The sequence below is a fragment of the Populus euphratica genome, unplaced genomic scaffold, assembly GCF_000495115.2.
Source record: "Populus euphratica unplaced genomic scaffold, PopEup_1.0 scaffold28.1, whole genome shotgun sequence".
NCBI lineage: Eukaryota > Viridiplantae > Streptophyta > Magnoliopsida > Malpighiales > Salicaceae > Populus > Populus euphratica.
This window is the reverse complement of record NW_011499862.1, coordinates 1,360,819-1,369,795: the sequence shown is the minus strand read 5'-3', so window position 1 is coordinate 1,369,795 and position 8,977 is coordinate 1,360,819. Positions and strand designations below refer to the sequence as shown.

The following is an 8,977-nucleotide window of genomic DNA, read 5'->3' as shown; positions in this document are numbered from 1 at the left end:
GGGGGCGGCAGGGGTGGTGTTCAAATGTCAAATCGAAATTAGAATTTTAATAACAAACATTTAGGAGAAGTGCATTGACCTCAGGCTTGATGATGTGCTTGAAACTAAAGCAAAATGTACAGGGCAACAGGTAATTGATAGCCAACTTTTACATAACATAAAGAATATAATGAATATATAAATATAAACGATTCAGGTTTTAAGGTTTCATTACAAGCTAAAATTGCCACCATCACTTCCTAGCACCTACCAAATCGCTACACATGACCATAACCACTCGCTTGTATATAACTTGAATTGTGAGAATAGGAGCCTTGAGACCAGGCCACGTTTCGACATGGATAAATGGTACCACCTCAAATGCAAATGCTGTCTTCTATTTCAGTGGAAAGGTAAGAGGAAAAGGGAAAGGAAACTAAAATTTCCTAAAAGGGATGCTAATGGCTAGAACAGAAGATAGATGATTCCACTGGTAAGGATATAAAAAAAACAAAGTCACGGGCACCTTAATCCCTGAAAACATCTCAACTGAGAAAAGAAGTTACACGACTCAGAAGTGAAAAAGAATAAACAACTCTTCGAAAGTGACAGGTCCAAATTACAATAAACATTTCTTAATAATACCATACAAGAAAAGAAAAAAGGAAAGTCAAGGATGTCACTTTAATGTTTTGCAAGTCAACAAAATTTGAAACTATAACTAACTAATAATTATTCCTCAAAGGGTTTTCCCAGGTGCATTTTCCCTTCATTCAATAAATATAACCAAGACAAAAATGGCCACCTTAAAATGTTCATGTAGACTCTGGGATTATCAGTGACCACGAGGCCTAGATGATGACCAAGTGGACTTTGAACCTCCACCCCACTTATCACCAGGCAGATTCCGATCATCAGGTCTGCTACCACCGCTGCCCCAGCGACCACCACCACCCCACCGGTCTGTATCTGAAGTGGCCTGCCTGGTACTGCCACTGCTTCCACTACCCCACTTGTCAGATTCTGGAGGGGCTGGCCTGCTCTTTCCACTGCCCCACCTGTCAGAATCTGGAGGGGCCTGTGATGAGCCTTCAGTTCCACCTCGCCGGAACTTGGGCACATACTTTGCAGGGGCTGGTGCAGCTGCAGCTGCAGCTGCTGCTGATGCAGCCCCAGGCTCTGGACCGGCAGGAAGCTCAGAAGGCCTATGAAGCCCATCAGTTGCTCTTCCCAAGAGAGTTTCCCTCCTTACCCGTTCCTTTTCTTCTAATTCACGTTCTCTTTGTCTCTGCTTCTCTGCTATCTCATCCAACTTCGCCTTGCGTTCAGCTTCTTCTTTCCTGCGCCTCTCAGCCTCTGTGTTTGAAAACACCAAAACATAGAGCATGAGTTGGTCATTCACAAACTTATATATGCTTAGAGAGGACACTCTGTGAACACATAGTTGAATGGGGAAGGCAAGCAACAACGTTGGGGAATAAAAAGTAGAGAAACTTCAGAAATGGATAAAAGGAAACCCATTGAACATAAAATATGGATCATGTATCGAGTGGAAAAAAGATGTCCATTCAGTGTAGTGGGTATCCACCTTCATGTTTGCGAGCTTCTTCCTCTTCACGCAGCTTTTTCAGTCTCTCCTCTTCAGACCTAACAAAGAATATTTTCTTCCTCAAAGCTTCCCTCTCTTGTTTCCGTGCTTGAATAATCTGGCTGATCCTTTCTTCCCTGTCGGCTCTCCTTTGGTTGAATTCAGCCTCTCGACGGCTCTTCACTCTTTCCTCAAATATGATCTGCAAGGGAACAAAAATCAAATTTGTTTAAATGTTGAAAGCAAGCCAACAAAACACGGCCCCACAGAATATCCAGGCCTGGAGGATTTATCATCATATTTCCTCAGATGAAGTAGCTCGCCACATGACACGTAGAATCACAGAGATATTGGACACTGACCTTGTTCTCCAACATCCGAGACAGCCTATACTTCTCCTTGAGGTCCCCATCATGGCGTTGTCTGCTCAATTCAGTCTCCAGCTGCAATGCAGACACTGATTAGCATGACTTAAACGGAAGCCACAATAAACTATATCGAACAAAAATATAATTACACTAAGTGGTAACATCCTTCTTTTAGGAATGCTGAAATTTATGATGTGAAGGATAGGGGCAGAGAAACATTTATATGGAATGATATGGAAATAGAACGACCTTTCAAGGACATGTGACAAAAACTTAAACAGATACCTGCTGTTCATGTTCATGAAGTGCTTTCTCTTCCACCAATCGTTGTTGAAAAGCAGCTTCAATCAGTGGGGCTGCCTCCTCTCTTTTCGCCCTTTCCAAATAATCCATTGTTTTAGCCAATTTCTGTAATTTTTTCTCCATTTCCTGCCTCTCTCTGAGTTGCTCACTCAAAGCCCTTTCCATTAAAATTTGCTTTGTCACTTTCTCCTATGTGGAAATAAAATTTTCATATCAGGCACAGCTCCCTGTTTAATGAAAAGTAAATGAGACAAGATCTAAACTCACTCCTTCTAAGATGGGCTTCTTTCCTCCTTTCCTTTTACTGCGCTTCTCTTGTTCCTCAAGCAAAGCTTGCGCTTCTTCAAGCTCACGTTCCTCAATTTCCCGGAGGATCCTTTGCTTGTTCCTTTGCTCATACTCGGCTGCAAGCCTCTTCTGTTCAGCCTCTTCTGTAATCTTCAGCTGCTTCAGCCTCCTTGACTCCTCCTCTCGTTCCTAGAAGACGAAAATTGATATAAGAAGAAAGAGAACCATAATAAACAATCAATCTGTAAGCTATACTGAGGCAATAGTTCAGATGTCCTGCCATTTCCAAAAGTTGACGTTCTTGTTCTTCCTTTCTCTTTTCAATAATGGATTTCCGAGCAAGAAGTCTCTTGTGTTCCTTGTCAACAATCTCCCCTAGTCCAGGTAAAATCTCACCCAGCTTCGATGATTTCTTTGTTGGAGGATAAATCATAGCCCTTGCTTTATTTAAGGATTCAGCAAAAACAGTCAAGTGATCTTGCAAATCATCAGATTCAAGACCCTGAAAGAGCCAAATGAATGCTGTCAAACTCTGCTATGGTGTTCTCACCAGCACAACAAGAACCAAGTGTAAAAGGCAAGACAGACCACTTGGAATGAATCAATGCAAGCAAAAAGCCAAGATGCAAGCACAATATACTTGATTCCAACAAAAGAAGTGATACAAAGGGACTCAAGTTAGGAAGTAATGTCAGCAGTTCAGAAGTGGAATTCTGTAAATGCACATGGGAGAATCAGAGAGGGAGAGAAAGAGTATATAGTACATGAATAAAAACAATGTGTGCAGAATGAAGCATACCGGAGTGCCAAACAATACAACATGCTTCATATGGTCAACTTTCATAGCTATGAAATTATGTTTCACAGCATCAACAGAAATCTTCTCCATGGCAAAGAAATCAAAAAATGGGATCATCTGAGACAAACTCTCAATTTTCATCATGTGATACACCTGAGACACCTGAAAAAACAAGTGCGTATGAGCACATGTGACCACAGAGAGAATAAATAAATAAATAATATTGAAACAAACTTCAAAAGAAAAGGTAAGGCAGAAACAATTGTCTACCTGTTGAAGCAACCTCAGGGTAACAAGCTTCTCAAGGGCAGGAACATATTGGGAGAGATGCACTTCAGGCAAAGAAGAAGCCGAGCCAAGTTTGCCCCCAAGTTTAGAAATTTTGGATAACAATGGCTGAACCTTGGCCGCGAGATCTAAAGGTAGAAATTCGTGCTCCACAAGATGGTAAAGATCCTTTACTTCCTGTGTTACACAGCTCATCACACCTTTGGATACCTGAAAATGATGTTGAAATCAGACATTTCAAATGTTTACACAGGAAACAAGGCATATTACAGATACTGTTTCAAAACCCGTGGAATAACAATTTTCTGTAGAGTTGTGGCACATGAATTTGAGTTAGATTACTCATGGAAATAAGGAAAAAATAGCATTATTATATTTCAACCTTCAATAATAGAAAACTACTCTTGAAAAGAAGCACTTCTATCTCTATCTTTTTTTATTAATAAAATGAAGAATTATTTATGAAGAAATCATTTTCCAATGAGAACAAACAACATATATAAATAGCAAGAAATCACAACTTCAAACTTACCAGTTCTGAAAGAAGGGATGATCTAGAAAGCTGCAGAAAAAACATTATGAAAATGAGAACCTTTAGATAAACTAATAAATAAAAGACCAATAAGGTAAATGCAAGTGAAAAAATTGTATTACCACTTCTCTACTCTCAGGTTTCAGGTCTAGATTGAAACCTATAAGATTAGCCATCCGCAAATTCCGCTCTTTCTCATTTTCAAGTTCCAAATGAGATGCACCATATGTGTGATCATAAGGAGCCACCGCTAAAGCAGCCAAAACAACAGATGATGCTATCATCTGCAAATCTTTCTGGCTTAGGTTTTTATTGAAGCTTTTCTGAAGTGTGAAAAGCTTTAACCATGCATAAGCATGGTAAAGATGACTTGAAGAAATCCAGAAAATCTCTGTTAGCTTCGCATAATAAACCACCATTAAGGATGCCTTGGGAGTTTTTTTGACCATGCACATTAATCCATGAATATCTTCAATGGACCGAAAAGCTTCCTGCACATGACAATTGGGTCAAGTGAAGTGAAATAGAATATAATAATACATCCTAGAAGAGACACTACAGGTACAAAACTAACATGTAGGAATAATATATAAAGCAATATGCATACCTGCCACAGTTCAAGCTCTGTAGCTACTTTTAGCTGCTCAAATCGTGTATCAAGATACAACTGCAAGCTCTCTGGAGCTGACAGATCAGGTCGGTCCCTTTGGTCTCTATATTTGTTAAGGTTCGATAGATGATTCCTGATGATCTCACACAACCGCCTAAATTCTGTTGTCCGTTTGTATTGCTTACAGAATTGGAAGGCTCGGTGGGCTGTCATCTACACATAACAACTTGAATTCAGTAAGACGCAGTTACTGCTTTGCCATATGATAATCTTTGGGACTTTCATACTAATGGTCATCAGAACAGACACAACCATCCAACCAAGTCATGCACCATGTAATGGTGAAACACAGTAGAAGTATGAGCACACAGTTATGATGGGCAACCTATGGTCAACAAATTATGAGCAGAGGACTTCAAGGGAGGAGAAACCCCTATCATCAAAAGTCCAAATGCCATTGATTGTCAATAGGATAGAAAGAAAAACTCAAAAGTACAATGAGAAAAGGTTGGCCAGCATCAATATTCAGATTCTCTTCATCTGATTGCATGCTGATTAACTAAAAAGAAATTGAAACTCAGAATAGAATTGTTAAATAAAGGGAAAACATTATAAACCGTTTATGATTTTTGGTCCATCCAGCTGACAGAGGTTAAAAAAACCCTACAAGCTGGGCCTCTGCCATAACCCACATGTAAATTACAAGTCACTGGATGGTCACATATCAGATGCACACTCTAATCATAAAAAACAATGATTTAAGACATGTTCTTTCGATAAAAAGCTTAATGTGTCTGCTTATGTTCTATATGTGCATCATATCAAAAATTTATAGAGATAGATGCTGACAACACAAAAAGACCATGTTTTGCAAATTTATAGAGATAGATGCTGACAATACAAAAGGACCATTTATTGCACCAAAACATTTAATGTTGAAAGTAGGAATTACTGCATATAGCGCCTCCAACTTCGAGTTGTTCCGTAATATTTCAAGTACTGTTCTATATGTCTCCCACAAAAACTTGAACCAAGGAGTAACAAGTTCACGATCAGACCTATCCTTTCCCTTCTCACCACTGACATAACTAAGCATCAGATCTTCTGGCCTTTTATCTGCTTCCAGATCATCCACATCAAGAGCTTCTTCAAGGGCTTGTGACTGACTACGAGCTTGTTCAGCTTTCTCAGTGGACAGATGCATGAAATGCTTGATCACCTCCTCCAAGGAAGTGACATTCACTTGTTGGCAAACAATACGATACTGAATCAGACCATCCTTGGCAAACCTGCCCCTCCGCAAGTCAACACAAAGCTCTACATACTTAAACATAATCCTTTCCAGTGGCTTTTGCCAAGCTCGGTATCTCTTTGAAGTGATCAGATCATGAAGAGCTTGCAATGCATCTTGCTTCTGCCCAACATTTATCAACTCTGCAACCATACATGTCATGAAAATTCAATAAAAATATACCATGGAAATTGGGCTGCTAGTATCACATGTCAAAATCTCATAAACAAGCAACTATAAAGTGGAAATAAAAGGCCTGTGATTATTTCCCAACTTCCAAAAATAACCATACTAAAGCTACACCTGGAGCAAAGTCTAGTGATGCCTCTTTGGGAAAACAAAGTGGCTCTTCTACAACCACATGTGTTGTTCACTTCGCCTATGAGGCCAAATTTAAATCACAAACAGCTAAGACTTTTTGTTGAAAAAATCAAAAACTATGCAAGATGATTGAAAGATTGCCAATAATGTGAAGCATGTAAGCATCAAACTAATTTGATATCATCATAAATTTTGGAACTTAAAACATAACATACATTAAATTCTGAGGTTTGAACACCATTCCAGGAAAATTAAAGTCATGCACTAGTGAGGGCGTTAACAGTTAACAACTCATCACTCACCTTCAGCACGCTTCAATGCATTCTCTGGTTTTGCAAAAGTCGACATGACGCAATCAAAATCTTTCAACCTGCTCAATCCAACATAAAGTATCAAACTCTAAATCACCAAATACAGAAGGTAAAAAACCAAAAAAATAAAAAAAATCACAAAAGCAGAACACAAAAAACAAAATCTAGGTCTGAAACATCAAAAACTCCTATACATCAATTAACATTAAAGCGACAGAAATCTTCAAAAAAACACACATCATGTAAAAAATCACTAAGCTCACGGTGATTTATCAAAGATCCACATAATCCTCTCATTATAAACCAAAATCGAAAGAACCCACCTCCAAGAACACAGAAATCAACCTCCAGACAACCTAATGCATCAAATTCAATCAAAAGATCGAAACTTTACGCAAACAAAGCCAAGAAAAAAGAGGATCTTTTAAATAGAAAACCAAATAATCCAGGAAAACAAACAATTAGCGTAGACAAAACGCACAGAAAATCAGTGTAGAAATTGATGGAGAGTGAAGAGATGAAAAGAGAAGGAGAAGAATACCTGGCCGCTTTTGGCTTTCTCCTACAACAGCGTTTTTTAGGTAGCAGATGATGACAAGGGTTTTAGTGTGCGAAATTGCGAGAAACAGGCACCTTTATATTCGGCCCATTAAGTGAACTGTCCAAATTAAATTGATTGGGTTTATAGTTTGGGTCAAATATCATAGTCAAATTGTCGTGGATATGCCCAAGTAAAATTATCTATTACCCAATCCACTTTTAGTATGAAACTATATCATTGTTGATGATGCTTTTGGTTGTAAAAAAAAAATATTCAAGTTAATTTATTATTTAATTAAAAATATTAATATATAAAAATTAAGTTGATGTGACTTGATTAAATTGACATGTCAGAAAACAACTTGGATTACCATTACAAATATAATTTAACTAGAAAATTTAAGACGATATCTTTTGTAAAATTAAAACGAAAATATATTAGATTAATTTGAAAAAACTTATATTAACCTGCTAAATCTACTACCAAGGTCATAAAATTATAATAACCCTATAGAAATAAAATAAAATAAAATATTAAATTTAATTTTTAATCAACTCAATATTGAAGGATAAAGTTGAAAATAAAATTCAATTAAAAACTAAGTTGAATCAACTCAAGTTAACCCATCAAACATGAATCATGAGACCAAGATAACCCCATAAAAATTAAATTAAAATAAATTGTAAAACTTAATTCTCAATCAACTCAATATTAAAGGATAAAGTTAAAACAAAATAATTAAAAAAAATGACTTGGTGAAGACTAACTCACGATCCAAGTCATGGAATCAGGATAATTTTATAAAAAAATAAAATAAATTATAAAATTCAATAACCAATAAACCCAATGTTAAATGATGAAATTAGAGGAAAAAAATTAAGTTTGAAATTAACAAAAAATAAAAAATCCTCAAAAATTTTAAGAACCAAGATGAAAAAGGCTTTGTCATTTTATTATTATTTGCTATAGTGAAATACAAAGGTCATTTAATAAATATTAATTTCTAAATTTGATTTTCATTTTGAAAATTCATTCGTTTTCACACTATAGTTTTTAAACTCAATTTACATCTGATAAAAAAAGAATTTGGATCATTAAATCAACTTATATTAATCATTTTTATCTAGAATTCTTGATTTTAAAAAAAAAAATTCTTAATTTTAACTCAGCCAAGTTTGGATCTAGTTTAACCAAGTCAACTGAAACATAAATCAAAATGTAAGGTCTCTATTTGTTTGAGTTAATTATGATTCAAGTCAAGTTTTAGACCGTAAATTTGTCGAGTTAACATGTCAATTTAAGTCATGTTTAATATTATATTTCAAATTAAGAGTTTATAGAAGAAAAAAGTTTGGTAAAATTAGAAATATTTTAAAAATTAAAATATTAAGTTTGCTTTTCTTTGTAAAAAAAATGGTAGATAGATATGGTTAGTTGCATATCATTATCACCCATTAATTTTCTATCTTTTTTATATGTTATCCCTGCAACTTTAACTCTTAATTAGAAAAACTCCTAAAAGACACTAACAAAATAGTTTGTTTTTACTAAACAATAATAAGAACATTTTCTCCATTATCCTCCTCTAAAATCAAGAAAAATTTCCCTATCATGGGGAGTTACTTGTCACTTATCACAAAAAAAGTGTCCATTGATTCAACTTCAACACTTGAATTATATGCAAGGATTAACCTTTTGGACCTAAAAGATTTACGTGCTTTGCAAATGTGATGTGCTTTAGAGACTTGTAGATATGCA

At 36.1% G+C, this 8,977-nt stretch overlaps 1 protein-coding gene across 1 annotated transcript; it reads right to left on the bottom strand.

Annotated features, from left to right (window-relative positions):
• Positions 1–557: 557 nt before the first annotated feature.
• Positions 558–7,322, bottom strand: LOC105125129 (eukaryotic translation initiation factor 3 subunit A-like). The gene is made up of 14 exons (XM_011025431.1): positions 7,220–7,322; positions 6,670–6,737; positions 5,708–6,189; positions 4,753–4,968; positions 4,268–4,636; positions 4,146–4,175; positions 3,596–3,823; positions 3,326–3,487; positions 2,807–3,028; positions 2,506–2,715; positions 2,221–2,427; positions 1,930–2,010; positions 1,568–1,769; positions 558–1,335 (listed from the first exon to the last, which is right to left on the bottom strand). The coding sequence occupies exons 2-14, from the start codon at positions 6,713–6,715 to the stop codon at positions 815–817; spliced, it is 2,976 nt and encodes a 991-aa protein (XP_011023733.1). The 5' UTR covers positions 6,716–6,737; positions 7,220–7,322; the 3' UTR covers positions 558–814.
• Positions 7,323–8,977: the final 1,655 nt, after the last annotated feature.

What these genes read in the sequence shown, in the direction of transcription:
- LOC105125129 (XM_011025431.1), bottom strand. Translation starts at nt 6,715, where the DNA reads ATGTCGACTTTTGCAAAACCAGAGAATGCATTGAAGCGTGCTGAAG. An exon ending in AACGTCAACTTTTGGAAATG is followed by an intron (nt 2,716 to 2,806) that starts GCAGGACATCTG and finishes TTCGTCTTCTAG; the next exon opens with GAACGAGAGGAGGAGTCAAG. An exon ending in AGAAGCCCATCTTAGAAGGA is followed by an intron (nt 2,428 to 2,505) that starts GTGAGTTTAGAT and finishes ATTTCCACATAG; the next exon opens with GAGAAAGTGACAAAGCAAAT.